The 19,969-nt window shown below is 37.9% G+C and overlaps 1 protein-coding gene across 11 annotated transcripts in view; it reads left to right on the forward strand.

Moving 5' to 3' along the window:
• rapgef2b (Rap guanine nucleotide exchange factor 2b) overlaps positions 1 to 19,969 on the forward strand; it is a 400,973-nt gene that overhangs the window by 350,087 nt on the left and 30,917 nt on the right. For 8 of the 11 annotated variants that reach the window (XM_087980144.1, XM_043674010.2, XM_087980145.1 and 5 more), the window contains 6 exons: positions 233 to 415; positions 681 to 833; positions 3,823 to 3,939; positions 6,547 to 6,781; positions 11,775 to 12,349; positions 14,026 to 14,346. In XM_087980144.1, coding sequence (XP_087836270.1) covers positions 233 to 415; positions 681 to 833; positions 3,823 to 3,939; positions 6,547 to 6,781; positions 11,775 to 12,349; positions 14,026 to 14,346 — 1,584 coding nt within the window. The remainder of the gene's footprint in view (positions 1 to 232; positions 416 to 680; positions 834 to 3,822; positions 3,940 to 6,546; positions 6,782 to 11,774; positions 12,350 to 14,025; positions 14,347 to 19,969) is intronic. The other 3 variants (XM_087980146.1, XM_043674017.2, XM_087980149.1) reach the window with 1 other exon arrangement.

The raw sequence follows: 19,969 nt of genomic DNA on the forward strand, positions 1-19,969 counted from the left end.
AAAGTTTCAGCCTGAGTCATGATTATGTTAGTGGCAGAGACTTTCAGTTGGACAGTATCAGTCAGTGGATGCATGTTTACAAGGTGAAACAGACTGACTTAAATGCTACCTAATATATCTGAGTAATAATAATCGGGACAAAGTTAAGGAATTTGAGAGCTCCATCAGTTTTAGATTTTGAAGTGTCAATGCAATATGTACATTGTGTCTTTTTTTCTTCCTTGACATCTAGTACCCAAAAACACGGGTGAAAAGAAAGTGGGAAAACTTTCAGATACATCTCCTGTTGCTCCAAGATCAGGAGTGCAAAACCAGAAGCAACAACAACAAAAAGTAAATCAGGTTCTCCAGGTTCCAGCTGTATCGTTGTATCCATCACGCAAGAAAGTGCAAGTTAAAGACCTCCCTCCATTTGGTAATAATATTTCTGAAAATAGTTTGCTGCATTGCTTTGATCTGAGTGTTTACTATTTCCCTTCTATGAAATGTGCATGAAAAATAACCTTTTTGAAGTGTCCGTTCAATACAATTACATGTGTTTTGTTATTGGAATTTGAAAAGTTCCAACAGCTTTCTTCTATAATTGTTCAACATTATTTTTCTTTCTATGTATTGAAATTAAAAGGTTGAAATTAAAAGGTTACTTCAACTGTATTACTCCTTTAATTTCTGTTATTAAGGTACACATTCTCCTCAAGCTTTGAAAAAAATTCTGTCCTTGTCCGAAGAAGCAAATTTGGATCGGAATAAAAAGCAGGCAGAAGATACTTTATCAAACACCTCATCTCAGTTGTCGTCTCCTCCCACATCTCCTCAGACTTCACCAAGGAAAGGTAGCATCTGAGAAAACAAAGCAGATCCCAGAATGGGCCCATTTTCAACCTGTGCCAAGCGTTTTATTTATGTGGCACAGGCACTAATGTGATCTGATTTTCAGTCTACTACAAGCATGTTTTTATTTGCTTTCCCATTTGCTCAAGGCACATCGTCTCTGTAGTTATTCATGTATTCTGTGTACTTATCATGTATTAAAAGGTGTCTGGGGCTGGATTTTCAATCAGGGATCATGAACCAGAGGAGGAGGTTGGTTTTGGACCTCCACCCTACACAGCATACTTTAGGCATGGGGATTTTCAAATCTTCAGCCAATTAAAAACCAAGGAGTTGGATTGCCATCCGAGTAGGGCGGCAGGCAAGCTGAGAGTGCCAGAGAACCAATAAGAGTCCCTCCAGAATTCAATTAATCACATCCATCAAGGTTTGCAACAGCCAATCTGAACATAGAGACTGCAACAGACAAACAAACATAAGTTTATTTTGATGTTTTAAAAATCCACAGCTAATCTTTAAGTGGTAACTCCTCCAGCAGCTCTCAGTGGCTGCTACTATGGCCCAGCTGCCGTTATAGGTTTGAAGAGGACATACACCAAATGTGGGTTGCCCACAATGCTGAAGGGAAATCCAAGATACTGTTAATTATAATTAACAATAATTGCCCTCCATTTACTGCATACTGTTTCCCAGTGAGCCAATCCAACCATGAATTTTCCTTGCTCAAAATCACTGTGTGGGAATTGTAGTAGCATACTGGCCTGATGCAGGTAGTGCCAAATTGTGCGTCCCCATGCCTCTGCTTTGAATATTTTACTGTTATAAAAATCCAGCCAGTGGATCTTGCTAGTTTAAGTTGTCAAATACTGTCTTGCTCAATGTAGAAAGGATCTTCTCATAGGAACTTCCTTGCATTAAACCTGTTAATATTGATTGTGGTATAACAAATGCTGGAAGATCCATTTTCACATTCCTTTTAATATCTAATACGGCTCCAGGTGTTTTTATTTGATGTGATAGCAAAAATGATTCTCCATTCCCCCATTTTCCATAAAAATGGTTTAAATTACTGCAGCTTATGTAAATTTTTCAACAATAATTTGCACCCTCCCAATAAATCACAACTTGCCACAGACCAAACAATTGCAATTTGAATAGAAATGTTATGACATTAAAGTTGGTGGAGTAGTGGACAGTTTGGAAGAATGTTACAGGTTGCAGGGGGACTCGAATAAACTGCAGAACTGGGCTGAAAGGTGGCAAATGGAGTTCAATGCAGCTAAATGTGAGGTGATGCGCTTTGGGAAGAATAACAGGAAGGCAGAGTACTGGGTCAGTGGAAAGGTTCTTGGTAGTGTGGATGTGCAGAGGGATCTTGGAGTTCATCTACATAGATCCCTGTAAGTTGCCACCCAGGTTGAGAGTGCTGTTAAGAAGACATACGGTGTGTTAGGTTTCATTCGTAGAGGGATTGAATTCCAGAGCTGCAATATCATGCTGTAACTATACAAAACACTAGTGCGGCCACACTTAGAATATTGTGTACAGTTCTGGTCGCCATATTTTGGGAAGGATGTGGAAGCATTGTAAAAGGTGCAGAGGAGATTTACCAGGATGTTGCCTGGTCTGGAGGGAAGGTCTTATGAGGAAAAGCTGAAAGAAGAAGGCTAAGAAGGGATTTAATAGAGACATGCAAGATGATCAGAGGATTAGATAGGATAGACAGTGGAAGTCTTTTTCCTAGGATGATGACATCAGCTTGTATGGGGGGGAGGGGCATAACTACAAATTGAGGGGGTGATAGATTTAAGACATGTCAGAGGCAGGTTCTTTACACAGAGGGTGGTAAGGGCGTGGAATGCCCTACCTGCCAATGTAGTTAACTCAGCCACATTAGGGAGATTTAAACAATCCTTGGATAAGCACGTGGATGATGATGAGATAGTGTAGGGGGACGAGTTGTGAATAGTTCACAGGTCGGCACAGCATCAAGGGTTGAAGGGCCTTTTCTGTGCTGCATTGTTCTATGTTATATTTGGTGTACTTGGTAGCTCAGGTCTTCTAATGCATAATAACGTACTTTTGTGAGTCTGTGTGTTGAAATATTTTGTCACCATTGCTGCATTTATTAATAACTGCTTAGGTAACTAATATAGTAATAGAGTCTAATGTTTTACAATTCTCAGGTGATTTTTTTTATTCAATCAATGGGTTCTGCATGGAAGGATTTGATATGTCCTTGATTGGATCTGTCACCGGTGCACAAAATGCATTGTTAACAGAGATTAGTTTTCTTGTGGAGACTGAAGCTATTTTGGCTAATCTAAGAAAATTGTCTGGACTGCTTCCATGATGGGGAAGGAAAAATGAGATGTAATCTGTTTTTTAACCAGATTTGAAGAATTCTGACCTCTTCCAACCAATGTCCATTATAATAAAGGCAGTGATTTATATGTTATTCGATTATGGATTATTGTTGAAATACTCCCAATAATTAGGAGCTTAGATAATTATGAAATTGAGTGTATAGAGCAATGTTTATTTCATAATTTTTTGAATAGATTGAGTAAACCTTTGTCACATCTTTCAGTTTAAGATCAGTGTTAATGGCAGTGCACAGATAACAACCAGTATGACCAGTATTTTGCAGTATAGATTTTCACCTACGTCAGAATTTGACTGTTTGCTGTATTGTGAATTTGCCAGTTTGAGCACATAGCCTAGCCATTTTGTAAAAGCTTGGAATAATTGTCTTTGTACAGATATATAGTATTATTAATAAGTTTCTGGAATTTTTTGAATGGGAGAGAGAAAAAAATGAGCTTTCTGCCATCTGATTATTTCCGACTAAAGTCCTAAAGAACTTACTCTTAGTCAGACTGACTTCACTGAAAAAGGTTGTTTGGACAAATAAGAACCTGGTTCTGTTCAAAGAAGATAAGTGAGTGTCAGATTTGATTTCTAAATTGGTTTTTTCATCCTGTTTGTCAGGTGGCAGTAAGCTGAGAACTCATGGCTCCAGACAGTCGGACCTATCAGGCTCTTCATCCTCTCTTGGAAGTGAAAACAGTAACAAGAATAACAATGCACCACGGACCTGTGGGATAGGTGGGGTTGTTGTGTAAAGAAAACTGTGACAGACTGACTGGGGAGGGGGTTTATTGTGGAGGGGTGGTCAGCAGCCTCAGGGTAAAAGCGTGAGATGAGGACCAACTGTCATTTTCAAGCAAGTATTCTAATTAGCTAAGATACTTATAATGGCTACATAATATTGACAAGCAACCGTGCTTGCTTTAAAATTGCAGTATCCATTTTGGACATGTTATTTGAGGAACAAAGTGGTAAGCCAGAGAAACAAAAGGAAATTAAAATTCGTAATATGTTAAACAATGATAGATTATTTAATTAAAACAGATGATTTTCAGAAGCTGTGTGCATTGACAGTTAGAAAGGAAAATGGTCACATAAGAGATATGAGACTTTGCAGCATTTGTTTTAAAACTGGGTTTTTATCCTTCTGCAATTAGGACACAATTGCTTTATGTTTATTTTTGTAATTTATTTGTTGTTTTTACCGATCTATGTGGGAAATAAACATATCTTTGTAAAAGACCTGAACTACAACAATCAACAGGAAGAGGACTAATTTGTAAATAAATCAAAATATGTTTTTTCAAAGCCCAAATGATTGTGGTGCTGAAAAAGAAAGTTGAATAGTTTAACGTTTTGTGTCAGATATTTTAAAAAAACTTTTTTTAAATACTGCAATAGGTTGAGCAGGTAATATTTCCAATTGGCAATCATTGATTTTAGTAATAACATAATCACTGGTCCATATGAGCAGATTATTAAGTAATAAAAAGGGCTACATGAAATGTTTTGGAATACATGCAGTGAGTAATCTTATTAAGAACTAAATCTCACATTAATCTTGATTTAATGCAGTCTGCACAGTTGGAAGCATGGAAAACTGGCTCAATTAAGCAAAGGAGGTCTGCTTAAGCTTACCAGCAGTAGCAAAACTTAGCCCCCCCCCATCCCCTAATTTAAGTAGGTGGGCAGAAGGAGCCAAGGTGTGTGTACCTATAAACTGCAGTGATTCAAGAATGCAGATTGCCACCACTTTTTTTTAAGGGAAATGAGGGGTGGGCAATTAATGCCCACGTCCCACGAGTGAACTGAAAAATAAGGCAGAATCTAGATGCTGGCAATGGAATGTTAAATAGGCTAATTAGCAAGCAAATAGCATCTATTATCTGTGAACCAAACACAATGTAGTGATGGTTCAGAGTTTAAAGAGGAGTTCCATAGCAAACACTGTTGACTTTGCCTATCGTATCTGGAGTGTGTCCCTTGTGCTAAGGCACTCTGGCCAATTGAGGGAACCAGCATTTTTCAAGGAACACAGCCACTGAAAGTACATCCCTTCTCTTGCCACCAGCCACTGCAGCCTCCACCCTGCCCTTGTTTGACTCTGGGCTTCTAATGGGCATAGTGCCACCAAAAGCTTCCTCACACTGGTGGCAATGACAATTTGCTGATCTCTGGTAGCTGTCAGAGGTCAGGATCTCTACTGCCAAGGATCTCAATTGTGAGTTCGGCCTGACAGTTGCCACCTAAGTGTATTAAGTAACTTGATTCAGTCCCTGAGTAACCAATGAGTATTCTCTACTAGTTTTTCAATGATTGGGTGAGAAGCCCATTGGCACAGCAAAATCCCAGTTACTGAGTGACACACTTCTGAAGTGTTATTTGTGTGAAAGACTTTCAAAATTCAGCCCCCATCAAGGCAGTGCAGTGCTTCATGAAATCATTATCATGGTTTCAGTGAAAACAAAGAGTAATGGGCTTGTCCTGTCTATGATAGAACAGACATTTTCTCTTTGGGTGTTTATGCATATTCCTTTGTTTATGCATATTCTAATAGAATCTGTTCCATCACACTCTCGGGCAGGTTTTTTAAAAAATTAAATACATATGATGGGCTCTTATACGCAACTGAATTTTTCTTCTGTCCCATCACTAAACCAACTGTGGTTTTTCATCTATTTTACCATCAGTAGTAAATAGTCCATGTTTCCGGTTGATAGTTTAAATGTAAAGCCTGTTAAGGACAGACAGGTATTTTACAAAGAGCAATGTTGATGTGCTATATCTGTTCAATTATTATTTTACCTTGTACCTTTTAGCTTATGAAAGACTCCCTGTTAATTAACATGTTAGGTGTTCTGTAGTTTCCACATTTGTTATAATGTATAATTGGCATTTTCTGATTTAAATTTTATATCCATTTGAAAAACCCAATGTTCTGTAATGCAACTAATGTCAATGTTTTAGCACAATAGTTTTTTTTAAACCAGTTTCTCAATATTCAGAATACATAAGATTGGCAAGTATTTGATAAAGTTCTGATCTGTAGCATGAGTTCCTATACTGAAGCCTTTGCTGAATTTATCTTTCATAACAAAGTAGATGTTTATCAGTCTGAACAGCATTGTTTTCCCTTTGTTGTCTGTCACTCCATGGAGATCCTTTGTTCTGAAGGTTTCCCTCGCTATGTTGAATCAGTTTTGATCTATATTAGTCCAACCTTAATTAGTACAATGGATACAAGCCAATACTTTAATCCCAACTAAATTCAGACCGTTTTTCCATCAAGCTCTTTTATGCTTAGAATTATGACTAGGTAATTCAATTTTTTTTTCTATTTTCCAGATTTTGCTTTAGCACCAAGTGCAACAGCAGATAATTTTTCAGATTCTGGTCACAGTGAAATTTCTTCCCGCTCCAGCATTGTCAGCAATTCTTCCTTCGACTCAGTATCTGCCAGCCTTCATGATGACCGTCGACAACGACATTCTGTCAGTGTAATAGATTCAAATTTAGGCTTGGGAGTTGAAAGAAGACTGGAAAAACGATCAGCAGTTGACCTAGATCAATACTGTATAAGGTTGGAACAAATTTTGTTTTTCAGAGAGTTAACTGATGTGCTGCATTTACAGAAAGCTTGATGATTTTATGCTTGCTGCATTTGAGTCTAATTCTGCATCACTTAGTTTCTAACTAGGTCATTAAGTAGGTGATTTGCTATAGGTAAAGCAATGCAATCTGTGCTGCCCTGTGACGTTTAGGTTCAACATGCAAGAAACATTGTCTTTGTAAATAGTGGAACTTCATTTAATGTCAGTCTGGTAGGCTTGTATTTATATTTAAAACATTGATAGAATCCCTACAGTGTGGAAACAGGCCCTTTGGCCCAACAAGTCCACACCAGCATGTGCATTAATAAATGAGACTGTAGATGGGAGCAGGAGAAATGGAGAATAATGGGCAGGGAAAGATGCAGGGGGAGATGGAGAATAATCATATGGTTGGGGAGAAATAGGAGCAATGGAGGGATTTGGAGGAATCTGGAAATAACAGAACAACCAGTGATGATGGAGGGCAGTTTGGGGATGGGGAGTAAGGGGAATCAAAGTCCCCAGTCTTATCCATTCTCCATCCTTACCCTAACCACAGCACCAGCTCCATCCATTCTTCATCTTATGCACGTTTCAGATTGAGCACATGTACATAGTTCACTCACAATTGCAATATCAGCAAATTGTGATGTTGACAGGGGTGCGAGTGCAAGGAGGAGTAATTGAAAAAGGTAGTGAGAATGCCCAAACCAAAAGGCAAAGAGAATGTTAATGATAGTAAGGGAGAGATATATAATAAGGATACACGTTTGATATCTGTTATAGCAAGACACAAATCCTTGCAAAGAAAGTTTTTGGAGTGTTGCGAATTTGAGTAGAACATGCTGTTCATGGTCTGAAGTTGTCAATTTCAGAGTTGGGTCCTGAAGCCAAGTGGAAAAATGAGGTGCTGTGCCTCCACTTTGTGTTTGACTTCACTGGAACACTGTTGCAGGCAAGCATGGAAATGTTAGCATAAGAGTAAGATGGTGTCTTGAAATGGCAAGTGACTAGAAAATTGGGCTTATTTTTAAGGACCGAGTAAAGGTATTACACAAACTGATTATCAGTCTGCATTTGGTCTCACCAGTGTAGAGGATATTGTTTTGTGAGCAGTGAATATATTTGACTGGACTGAAAGACTGCTTCATCCGGAAGATGTGTTTGGAATCTTGGACAACGAGAAGGAAAAGAAAAAATGGCAAAGTTTGCACCTTCTGCAATTACATGGAGGAAGGTGTTGTGTCGAAGTAAAGAGGTGTGAAGAGTAACAGTTTGAGTGGACCAGGGTGCCACAAAAGGAGGTGAGGGCAAGATGTCTTTGATTGTGACATCCTGCTGGAGGTAGCAGGAATGACAGAGGATAATTCTTTAAATGCAAAGGTTGGTGGAGTGAAACGTCCAGGGGTAACTTATCATTTTGGATGTAGGTTTGCTCGCTGAGCTGGAAATTTCATTTTCAGACATTTTGTCACCATACTCGGTAACATCTTCAGTGAGCCTCCGGATGAAGCTCTGGATGGGCTTCATCGCGGCTCACTGAAGATGTTACCTAGTATGGTGACAAAATGTCTGAAAATGAACTTTCCACCTCAGGGAACAAACCTACATCCAGAACCTTAACCTGAGCTACAAATCTTCTCAAAACTTGCTACCTTGTTGTTTCGCTGGGAATAAGGTCAAGCATGAGGCAGACATACAGGAAATGAATCAGACAATGAAGTGCTTCAAAGGAAAAACCAATGAACCCTTGAAAGTGGCACTTACTGGTCCAATTCGTCTTGAATGTTTCAAAGTGGGGTTCCAGAAGATCCAGAATGTTCATTTCCAACTGTTTTCTTTACTTTTTTTAAAACTCTGGGTGGATTTGATCTTTTTATACCTATATCTTTGAATATTGAGGCATGCATTGCTCTTGCTCAAAGCTAAAAGACATATTTTTAAGGTGAGAGGAGAAAGATTGAAAAGGGACCTGAGGGGCAGCTTTTTCACACTGGTTATATGTGGAATGAACTGCCAGAGGAAATGGTAGATGCAGGTACATTTCAACATTTAAAAGAAGTTTGGACATGTACTCGAATAAGAAAGGTTTAGAGGGGTATGGGACTAGTTTAGTTTGGGAAACTTGATCGGCATGGACAAGTTGGACCAGAGTCTGCTTCCGTGCTGTATAATTGTGACTGTATGATTTTGCACCTTGAATCCAGCAACCACAATTGCATTTTTTTAAATAATTGTATCGGAGAATTAGTGAACTCCAGTTAATTCTCATTTTGTAAATGCAATAAAAGATCTAATTAGTATGAAATTATCAAGGGCTTCTTGTATTTAACTTCAGCTGAAACACATATACAAAAGAAAATACTGTGGATGAAATGAAAAATGCTGGCCTGACAGATTATCTCAAACAGAAGTATTAAGTCTGTTTCTCTCCATAGATGCTGCCTGAGCAGTAGAATATTTCCAGTTTCTTTTTGTATAGACTGGCACACAACCTAAACTAGCTTCCAAGATATTTATAAATCGATCCCACCTGATTTCTTATTGACCTCTAGACCCCGGTTAGCATTGTTCAGCATTCAAGTCCCTTCATCTTTCTCTCTTTCCTTTCCCAGCACCAATGGTTTGAGTGTATGTGTGGTAGCTAACTTTGCAGAAGATACCAAGATAAATAGGACACTAAGTTCAAATTGTCTAGAGGTGATGGTGTTTGCAAAAGGATATAGATAAGTGAGTGGTCAAGAACTTGGTTGAATTATATACCTGTAATGTGGGAAAATGTGCACTAATCCACTTTGTGTGGAAGAATAGGAAAGCAGTATTTAAATTGTGATTGGTATAGAGAATTGCTGCACAATTGATTAGATTTATGTAACAATGTGGTAAATGGTGAGGAAGATAGCCTTCGACTACAAGAGAATATAGACAGGCCGGACTGATTGGTTAATCAGGGATAAATGGAATTCAGTCTGGATAAATGTGAGGTGATGCACTTGAGCATGACAAACAATGCAAGGGGCTACCTGGTGAATGCTATGAAAATAACAAGGATTAGAGGGACCTTTAGATGACCGATCCCTCATAGGTGGATAAAATGGTTAAGTATATGGTATATTTACCTCTATTAGCCAAGGTATACAGTTTAAGAGTAGGGAGGTTATCCTGGAACTGCATAAAATGTGCAATTAATATATTGAGTACACTTTTGGGATCCACATTATAAAAGAGATGTAATAGTATTGGAGAGACCACAGAGGAGGTTTACCAGGAAGCTACTTAGGCTGAAGAATTTCAGCTATGAAGAAAGATTGGACAGGCTGGAGTTGTTTTCCTTCAAGCAGAGGAGATCGAGAGGGGACATGATTGAGATGGAAAAAATTGAGGGCATGAATAAGGTAAACAGGAAGAAGATTTTTCTTCTTGATGAAAGGATCAATATCCAGGGGACCTGGATTTAAAATAAGTGACCAGGTTTACAGGAGATGTGAGGAAAATCTTTTTCAACCAAAGGGTGGTAGGAATCTAGAATTTACTACCTGTAAGGGTGATAGGGGCAGAAGCCTTCATAACATTTAAGAAGTATTTAATGTGCACTTGCAGTGCCGAAACATACAAAGTCGGGGGGACAAATGCTGCAATTAGAATAGTTAGGCAGTTATTTTTGACTGGTGCAGATGTGTTGGGCCAGAGGGATCTCTGACTCTGTAGAGAAAGTGATTAGAAAGTCAATTGTAATGTTCGCGTTTATTGGAAGGAGAATGGAATATAGAAAAAGATATTTTTTGTACGGGGCATTTGTGAGACCATATCGAGAGTATTATGTACAGTTTTGCTCTCCTTACTTGAAAATGATATCATTACATTTGAAGCAGGTCAGAGGACATTCACTCAGTTTGTTTAGGGTTTAGAAGTTTGAGAGGTGATATCATTGAAGATACTGAGGAGGTTTCTGCTGTGGGGGAAGCCAAAACCAAGGGACACCATTTAAGATTAAGAAGTTCTTCCTTTTAAGTCACAGGTAAGAAGATATTTTTCCTCTGATAGTCATTAATCTGTGGAATTCTCTTCCACAGAAAACAATGGACACTACATCTTTGAAGTTATTCAAAGCAGAGTTAGATATTTAATAGACCAACAGATTTGAGAGTTATGGGGGGACAGACAGAAAAGTGACATTGAAATCAGATCAGCCATGATCATCTTCAGTTGCAGAGAAGTCCAAAAGAGTGAATGGCCTGTTCCTGTTTCAGAATCCTGTATTCCTTTGAGTTAGGTATGGAAGCCTGTAATTTTGGAATTATGATCTAAATATCTCCTGCCATTCTTGATGCCGATGCTACTATAGTAATTGAAGTTTAATCAGGAGCTATGTGATTATTTCTTTCTATTATTGAACTCTGTAAAATTTGATAAAAGCAAAATATTGTGAATGCTGGAAATCTGAGCTAAAACATTAAACTCCATCTGAAAAGCCCTTGAGAAAGTTACATCTTGTTGAATGAAGCTTAATTGGGTCTTTAATAATATGTTCAGTCATAATTACCAATGAGCTGTTCCTCTAGATCTGAAAAGTTAATTTCATAAATGTGGAGCTTCAATGTTTTCTACGACTCTCAAAATATACAATTCTGATTAGAATGATTCATTTTAAGGTATATTATGATAGTTCTATCTTAATCCATATACGTGCTGCAAGCTTTATATTGCTTCCTGTAAAATGACTAAAATGTAAAGGATAATTGGCACTTTTAAATTCCTGGTTCACAGCCTGTGACAATTCTCCAGTGTTATTGGCTAATGACTCTGGTCGGTTATTTCTGGACCAGAACTAAATTAATGTTAAGAAAGATTACATTTTTTTCCATAGCTAGGCCTTTTTAGACTACTTTCCACAGTCAGTGGCAAATGATGTCACTGTTCTGCTGACCAAAAAGTGTGGGCCTTTTTTTGCCAACATTTAAATCAATGCTTTCTCTTGTTTAGTAATTACACTCCAACATGCACTGAGAGCAGAGGAAGTCTGTATGCAGGAGAGGCAGTGCTGTCGTCACCGAGTATGGAGGAGTTAACCCAGGACCAGGGAGACCGAACTTCTCTTGATGCAGCAGACAGTGGTCGAGGAAGCTGGACTTCTTGTTCAAGCGGATCTCACGATAACATCCAAACAATTCAACACCAGAAAAGTTGGGAGACGCTCAGTAGTTTGGGAAATCTTCATTATGAGAGCTCTGCTGAGGGAACAGGACTAACAACTATGTGGGCTTTGGGTAGCCAAACGGATCGAACCAAATTCTCTGAACATGGCACAAAATTGATCAGGCAGAACCAGCATAGAGATGGCATTGATCATGCTCAGTCCAGAAATAGTTGGGCATCAACAACAGGCTATTGGGCAGATGATTCTGAAGGTGACACTGGAACAATAAAACGGAGAGGTGGAAAGGACGTAGCTGTTGACTCTGAAGGAAGCAGTCCAGCGTTAGCTACAGATGATCCAAAGCAGAATGTTAGACCTTCTCACATAGCAGTGTCTTCATCAACAGCGAAAGGTCTCATTGGTAAGTGTTGCACAGAATATGTAACAGAAATAAGACATTCAGCGTAGCTGATCTGTGTTAGTGTTTATGTTCCCCTTCCATCAGATTTGGACGAAAGCATTATCTAATGAGATTGTTATTTTTCATTAGGTGTTATTAATTTCTAGAAATTACAATGAGATATTTTTCAACTTGAAATGAAAATTTGGTTTCAGATTTCCCATTCTCCATGTCTCACTATTTCCCAGTGCATTGTTGTTATTGTTGTTGTTGATCTGGCTTCCAGGAGGTACACAAGAAAAGAGTACATGAATCGTCTCCATTTTGTACTTGCCATGTTCACGGTCTTTACCAAGAAAAGGGGTCTTGGTTCTTTTCAATGGAGAGCCATGCTGATGGATTCAAGGGGGAAAAAATATTGCTTTAAATTTTAGTGAAAGCGGTATTCATGTCTTTAAATTTACTCTTCCACTTTTCTAATCTTGCAACATCCATTTTACATTTCTCTATGGTGTCATTTGATGCTAGTCTATAGAAGAAAGAACCCCTGGATAGCACTTCATTTTCTGTGCCCCTGGAAGTTTTAGCTTGTATTCAGTGATGAAGAGAAATCATTGTAAAAAGAAAAACATAACACATTCAAAATATCAATTGCTACAAATATTTTTTTTATGGTACAGCAATTGGCTAAAAGAAGTCTTTGTAAATTTTTTTGTACATGTTTTATTAGTGTGGATTATCCAAGTTTAAAAATCACTACTAATCTCATTAATAGTTAACATTACTGATTGGTCTTTTATGCACATGGAAATGAAATGGTGATAAAAGTTGCCAGGAAGATCTGTGCCACAAAATAAAGGAAATAGAACTTGAATTTATTCAAAATCTTTTGTATAAAGTATGCTTTTGCCTGTTCACTTCCAATGCAATATACGACACCCAAAAATACCCTCTGTTCCCAGCCCCAGTGTTGTCAATCACTGTCTTCTGAACTCAGAAATGATATACACTAAATCACATGGTAAGAAACAAATCCTAATAGCCTTCCACTCCACTCTACAATATACTAGATCACTAATTAGCATTCTATACTGTAAGACATATTAATAAAATTGTCTTCAAATACTAGGTAATCGATATCCAAGTACAATCTTCTGATATTTTTAATGCCGAGTTAGTTCAACATAATTTAGATTCAATGATCCACATACTACTTTCTGCTTGTTTTTATTTTGAAGTATTAATAATCAACTTGGTGAATTAAATCAGTCTCAAATTAGATTATACAGTAACTTTATTTTACTAGTGAGTTTGTCATGGACATTTCATAAGATTCTTGAACAAAGTTGTACCAGAATCGGAGAGTTTTTTCATTCAGTTAAAGTTTAGGAATAATCCAACTTTGAAACATTGGTTGCTATTTAGTGAATATAATAATATTGATAATGTTTGCACACACCTAACCCGACCATCATTTTTATTTTTCTGCCCTCAATATCAATAATCCTTTCTCAAAAGGCCCAACCTCTTTGTTATACTCCTAGATTACATCCTTTTTAAAATTAAAATCATCTAATTTCTTTCAGAACAGCATTTTGTTTTGTGTTTTTCGATAGATCCGATTTCAGTTATTGACTTAATTGTATGTCTCTTTAATCATTAAACATCTCTAATGGTAGTGTATTGTATTACTACAGTGCGTAAAGAGGGCAGATATCGAGAACCGCCACCAACTCCTCCAGGGTATGTTGGAATTCCCATTGCGGACTTTCAAGAAGCTCATCGACATCCAGGCATGAAACCTCCAGATTATAATGTAGCACTACAAAGATCACAGTTTGTGGCAAGGCCATGTGATCCCCATGGACTCTCGACTGTTCAAAGTCCAACTGCACATACAATCAGTCACTCACAGGTCAGGCCTCTTAGCCGGCCTCAATGGCACAAACCAAATGAGTCAGACCCTAGATTAGTTCATCTACAGTCCCAGGGTTCTCCATCTGAGGATGATGAGGATGGTAAGTGCCAGCTTATTATTTTCAATCAGATATGAATTTATGTAATCATATGTACACAATTTATGTTGGGACTGCTTTATGGACTAAGGGAAATGTGCTATCATTCAGTTATGAATACAGAAATATTTTTAAGTGCCAGGGCACTTGGCACTTGTTAGAAATTTACATTACTTGATTGAAAAAATGCTTGTCAGAAATTTACATTTCTTGATATAAAAAGAATAGGAGATCCACACAACTGGGTAGCTGGCTTCATCATCAAAGTATGATCATGGATGGTCTTGGGTTTCAACTCCATTTTCCCGCAGATTATCTTTATCCCTTGATTCCATGCATGACCAAAAATCTATATCAATTCTAAAATATTAACTGATACACTTGCTGGGGCAGAGAAATCCAAGGCTTTGCAGTCTTTTGAGTGAATAAATTTCTCCTCCCATCAATCTGAATGATCAGCCCCTTTTCCTAAATTCATACTCCATTGTTCTATATTTACCAGCTAGGAAGCAACATCTTGGTATCTACCCTGTTAGCCACCTTCATAATGAGAGTGTGGACTCCGTTTACTCAACTTCTCATCTTTACATAATCGTTTTCAGCCTGAGGAACACTCTAGTCAACCTTTGATGTACTGCCTTCAATGCATGTATCTCCTTCCTTGAAAGTGAAGACCAAAAGTCCACATAGTATTACAGGTGTGGTCTCAACAAAGCCTGTTACAATTCAACATGATTACTTTATCCTTGTACTCCAGTCCCCATACAATAAAAGCCAAAATGCCATTTGCTTTCCTAATTACTTCCTATACCTGCATAATAATTTTTGTGTTCCCTTTTTGAGTACACACAAGTTTCTCTGACCATCAGCACTTACAAGTTCCATGTCTTTAAAATAAATTGTGCTTTTCTATTATTATTATTATGTGGCAAGGTTAGTAACTACATTTCTCACCTTGTTACTCACACACTTAAACTGATTTTTGTAGCCACTTTGTGTCCTCCTTATAGTTTACATTCCTACATGGCTTTACATCATCAGCAAGCTTTTCTTCTAAGTCATTATTACTGACTGTAAGTAGCTGAGCACTGTTCCTTGTAGCACTCCACTAGTCACAGTCTGCTAACTTAGAAATGCCACATTTATGCTTACTGTTTCCTTCCTTTCTTTCTTTTAACCAGTTTTCTATCCATAATATCATCCCTAACTCTATCTTGTACAATAATCTTATCTGACAGCTTATCAAATGTCTTCTGGAAATTCAAATATACTATATATGGATTTTCCTTTATCTACCTAACCCTACTAAATTCAGCCCAAATGAACCTTTATAAATTTATCAGATAGGTGTTTTTTGTAAAATAAAGTTGATTCATTCTAATCGTGATGATTTTCTAAGTGCAGTATTAAGAGTTCGCTAATAATACATTCCAATCATTTTGCCATGATGGAAATGCTCAAGCAATGTATATCTAAATATCTCAATTCCTAAAATTAAGATTTTTGAAAATGTCTTCATTAGTTTCAACCAGTTTTTGATATTCTGCTAACACTTAGGCCCAGATTTTCATTGTAATGTAGCACTACAGCACATTTCATGGAGACTGGACTTACAATGGTCACCTGCCTCCACTGAAATGATATTATGGATTTCCTGGTGTCTGGAACCTAGACTATGGATATTAGACTAGGTAAGAGCAGGTTTGTTCTCAGTTTGTGTGTGTTGGACAGCCTTTGAGACAATTCTGAGTATGCTTCCTGGACCCCTTGGAGGGTGGAGAGTTAAGGATCTTTTGAAGCTGAGGGTGAACCCAGATCTTTTACAGGGGTAGTCCAAGGATCCTTTTTTGATGGGGGTTTCATAAATTCTTTATAGATATAATCAGGTGTCTTTTGAGATTATTAACTATGGAGAAAATTATGTATAAAGTGTACGTAAATTGACTGTCCAGTTTGTCTAGACCTATTAACAAATCAAGGCCTTACCAATGAGTGCACTTAGAATTTCCTTTATTGATAGTACTTTTTCTCTGTGTACATTGTTATTTGTGGACACTAGTTTAAGTTGGCAAGGTAGGTGAAGTGGGGAAAATGATGGGTGGACATAGATACTGTGTTCAGATATGGGGTATCAGGGCCATGGGTGACAGGTAGATATGCATGTTGGATGATATAGGGGCTAGTTAGTGTGCGTTTGGTGGCCCAAATGGGGCATGAATGAGGGAGGGGTGAGAGCTAGAGGAATCATTTATTTTAGTTTAATCTGGGGCTACAGTACTAGAGCCTCAAGACAATCCAGTTTTGGAACTGACAACCTCCTCAGCCCTTCTAAGGTCACTCACCAAAATATCGTTCTAACCGATTTACGCAAAATGAGAATTAGAAATAGAACATAGAACAATACAGCACAGAACAGGCCCTTCAGCTCACGATGTTGTGCCGACCATTGATCCTCATGTATGCACCCTCAAGTTTCTGTGACCATATGCAGTCTCTTAAATGTCCCCAATTACCTTGCTTCCACAACTGCTGCTGGCAATGTGAACAGCCATTTTAAAATTTTTTCCTGCCTCTGTGCATGAAGAATCTGAAAATGAGAATCTGGACCTTTACCCTTTGCTCTTCATTTATTTTTCTTTTATGAAACATAGAACAGAACAGCTTGGAATAGGCTCTTCTGTCTGTGCTGATCATGATGCCATTCTAAACTAATCCTATCTGTCTGCACATGGTCTGTATCTCCTAAAATATTATGTGACAATGGATAATTTGTTATTATGATGTCAATTAAGGGATAAAAACCAAGATATCAGGAATAATTACCCAACAATTCTTTGCAATAGACTTATAAAATTATAAGAGGCATGGATAGGGTTGGATAGCTGGAGTCTTTTTTTTCCAGGATGGAAATGTCAGATACTAGGGGCATAGGTTTAAGGCAAGAGGGAGAAAGTTTTAAATGAGATATCTGAGAAAAGGTGTTTTACACAAAAGATGGTAGGTGCAAGCAGACCAGGTGTCCCTGGACAAGACCAGGATTTGTTGCCCGTCCCTATTTTCCCTGGTTCACAGTGTGCTGCTTGGTCAATGTAGACGTCAGTTAAGAGTCAACCATGTTGCTGTGGGTTTGAGTCATATGTAGGCCAGATGAGATAAGGGTGAGAGATTTCCTTAAAAGACATTAGTGAACCAAATTGGTTTCTACAGTAATTGAAAAAATTCATGATGCCATCTCTGAAATTAGCTTTCAATCACTGATTTGTACAATGAATTATACTTCCACAAGACACCATGTTTGTATTTGCAAATACTTTATTTTCAATTAATCCGATCTGTTCAAATGAGATTTAATTTTGTTTTTTCTAATGCAACTAAAGCTGTCTAGTTCGCAGGTCTAATAACTACTCGTGCCATGTTATAATATATCTGGGTCTGATGGGACTTGAATCCAGACCTTCTGGTCTAGTGCTTGGGACACATCCACTGCTCCACAAGATCCCTTTTTCTATTTAGGTACAAATGAATTCTATAGGTTAATCATAGCAGGAGCATAGTTAAATGGTTGTTGCAATGGCAAGTGATCATTGGTATTTTTACATGTGTAGAGGTGTAGATACTAACATGAGCCACAAAAATTAGTTACTTTCAGGTGTGCCATTATTAAATCTAATTGGCCAGTTGGAGCTTCACAAGGCATCGCAACAGCATTCATGTTCTGATTACCATCTGTTCCAGTTTCTGATTGTGCATTGGGGAATATCAAGGATATTGTTTGGTGGAGCATTCCCATTTGTTTTGTGCCAGATTTACAAATACTTTCATTGTTTATAGTTGTTATGTCATTCTGACAATGGAAGAGAAATTGGAGGCAACTCATTATGGTAATTCATTCTGTGGGGCTATTGTTTACTGAAAATTGCTCGTAAGTTGTACATAATTTTACATAATGATTAGGCTAGGTTGAATGAGAGTTTTCAGACCTCGGTGAAACAGATAGATCTGTTTGTTCTGACATATGAAGGACAAATGTTGCCATGAAAAATAGAAGGTTGTTGTTTATGTAGTTAGGTGTGTGTTGCCCTTAAATAATGTGATGATTCGGAGATGCCGGTGTTGGACTGGGGTGTACAAAGTTAAAAATCACAACACCAGGTTATAGTCCAACAGGTTTAATTGGAAGCACACTAGCTTTCGGAGTGACGCTCCTTCAATCACCTGAGGAAGCTGAGAGGATGCACAATAAAGTGTTCCCTGTTCTACTTTACCCTCCATCTATCTTGTGTTCTGTTATGGTTCTAGTGAACCACAAACATAGAAACCTTCTGCCATGGCTGTACAGAAACCACATGAGACCATATCTGGACTACTTTGAAAAGCTTGATTTTAATTTGGAAAAAGATAGAAGCATTGCAGAGAAGGTTCACCAAACTCCTTTCAGGGTTAAAGGGCATGTCATCTGAAGAATGGTTAAACAAGTTAGGCCATTGGAGTTTAGAAGAATAAAGGATGACCGTATTGAAACAAGATCCTGACCCAACTTGTCAGAGTGGGAGGGTGGGATACCAGAATGATGTTTCCTCCAGTGGAGGAGTGAGTCTAGAACTCAGGGCAATGGTTTAAAAAAGAATAATTATAAATTCAGGTAAGGGGAGGAGGTGCAGACGAGAAAGTGAAATTGAATGCACAAGCAGAACAATCTTATTGAATTGTGGAGCAGGGGTGAAGATTTAATGGCCTATTCTTACTCCTAAGGATATGTCCTAAAAGATTAAGCATGCAAGTTTTCATTTTTATACTGTTTTTTTCTTATGTCTTTATGGCCTATTAATCCACACAATTTCAACTAATTCTGGAACTGGTCACTCAGTTTAGAATTATGGAAATTAGCTGATGTTCTTTATTCATACTTAGTCTTCAGAAATCAAGTGTAGTGTATCTGTGATTCTGAGATAGTGGAAAGTGTAAAAAGGCTGGTAGCGTAGAACAATTAATTAAGGAGTCAATTACTGCAATAAGAAGAGATGATATCTTGGAGTGGTTCTCAAATGAGGCTTTGTGGGTAGAACTTAAGAATGTTTAGGGGTTGCCACTTTACTGGGAGTGTACTATAGGCTCCCAAAATATCAGCGGGAAATAGAGGAGCAAATATGTAGACAGGTCACAGTGGTGTGGAGGAGTAATAATTGAGTAATTATATTAGGGATTTTCATGTTTCTCAACATAAACTTTAGAGCCACATAGCATAGAAACAAATATTTCGGTCCAACTAGTCTAAGCCCACTATGATTCCAAATAAAACTAGTGCCACTTGTCTGCATTTGGCCCGTATCCCTCCAAACCTTTCCTATTCGTGTATTTATCCAAATGTCTTTTAAATATTATAAACTGTACCTTCATCCACCTCATTCTCATTTCACTTTTCAAAAATGTTGTCCCTCATATCCTTTCTAAAACTTTCTCATCCCACCTTGAATATATGTTCCCGAGTTTTGAATCATCTCCATCTTATGGAAAAGACCCTTGCTATTCACCTCCTTTATGCCCCTCATGATTTTATCAAACTCTATAAGGTCATCCCCCGATCTCCTACGCTTGTAGAAAAAGTCCCAGCCACTCCGGTCTACTC

This window comes from Chiloscyllium plagiosum, unplaced genomic scaffold, assembly GCF_037043375.1.
Source record: "Chiloscyllium plagiosum isolate Xiang-an unplaced genomic scaffold, Cpla_swu_hap1 HiC_scaffold_36, whole genome shotgun sequence".
NCBI lineage: Eukaryota > Metazoa > Chordata > Chondrichthyes > Orectolobiformes > Hemiscylliidae > Chiloscyllium > Chiloscyllium plagiosum.